The sequence below is a fragment of the Puma concolor genome, chromosome C2 (genome assembly GCF_028749965.1).
Source record: "Puma concolor isolate L17-30 chromosome C2, mPumCon1.1.hap2, whole genome shotgun sequence".
NCBI classification, from domain to species: domain Eukaryota; kingdom Metazoa; phylum Chordata; class Mammalia; order Carnivora; family Felidae; genus Puma; species Puma concolor.
Window position 1 is genome coordinate 146079768 of NC_141675.1, and position 1322 is coordinate 146081089.

The 1322-nt window shown below is 35.9% G+C and overlaps 1 protein-coding gene across 1 annotated transcript; it reads left to right on the forward strand.

Annotated features, from left to right (window-relative positions):
* The first annotated feature begins 314 nt into the window (after positions 1–314).
* LOC147577581 (keratin-associated protein 20-1-like) lies at positions 315–461 on the forward strand. The gene has a single exon (XM_086676352.1). It carries the CDS (start codon positions 315–317, stop codon positions 459–461), a length of 147 nt encoding a protein of 48 aa, XP_086532478.1.
* The last annotated feature ends 861 nt before the right edge of the window (positions 462–1322 follow it).

Here is a 1322-nt window from a genome sequence, read left to right on the forward strand (position 1 = left end):
TATATGATGGCATGGTAGCAATAACATAGTCTAAATTTGGAATCTGGAATAAACAAGTCACCAAAGTAGAAGAATCTCTCATCAAAGGCACATGATTTCATTATAGGCATCCTGACACACAGTAAAGTTGTCTTAAATATATTGGTCATGAGAAATTCTTGAGATGGTTTTAATACCAACTAGTTTGAAACATGAATCCAACAGTGCCTGTGGTTTGCCCCACATACCACTCAGTTCGTTTGTAAGGTTCTGGGTATATTATAAATTTAAAGCTCTAGAAACTGACTCTGTTCTTCTGAGCCTTCTTCTCACACATGAGCTTCTACAGCAACTACTATGATGGCCTGAGCTATGGCCATGGAGGCCTGGGATATGGCTACTACAGTGGCTATGGATATGCCTCTTATCGTCCATGCTGCTATGGAAGATTCTGGTCTTCTGGATTCTTCTCAGAAATGTAGATTGTTGATCTTTATAGATCATTACTCTGTGAGGCATTATGTGTATCCCCTCCATTATTTATAATAACAGTATTATGGGCTATTCAAACAATGACAACCAAATCTTGGCCTGTAAGAACCACATCAGGACTTCTTTGATCTATTATCTAGAGTTCTAACAATTTAAAACAAAAACAAAAAGCCTCAATGTTGTGTTATTCATACATGATTAAATATAAGCAACCTTAACAATTCCATTTGAAAAAATATCCAGATTCATTTTTCACTGAAAGTAATCTTATTTTACAAATGCACAGCATACACTATACACGTGTGTTTATATATATATATATATATATATATATATATATATATATATATGGCAAAATGTGTTTTCATGGGCAGATCCAAAGGCTACTGTAATATACCTTGGTCTTTCAAAGCTTCATCTTCAGTATCTCCAGTGTTTGGCTAAAATCATTGGTAAAAATAGTGCCCCCTTACTTAATGCTTCATTCAATTTCATTGTTTCTTGATACTCAGCAGTTGAATTTGTGGTTCTGGGCAACTGTAACTGTTTTCCTCTAAATTATATAGGATGCCTGCTTCTTGTCACTCACTGACAAAATATATTCTCAAACTCAATCTATGCATGGTGGTTACACAGGTAGCTATTCTGCCTGCGATTCCAATGTGGGCATAGAGTGAACACAGAATTTAAGTCTGCTTCCCTAAATTTTTCACAGAGGTTGATATTTGCCTGCCTTCAAGCCAATGACCTTTTATTATTCATAACAAAGCAGTAATTCGGGTAGACCAAATTCACAAAACGCAACTTTGACCCAACTATAGGCTGGAAAGTGCAGCCTTGAGCCTTCTAGT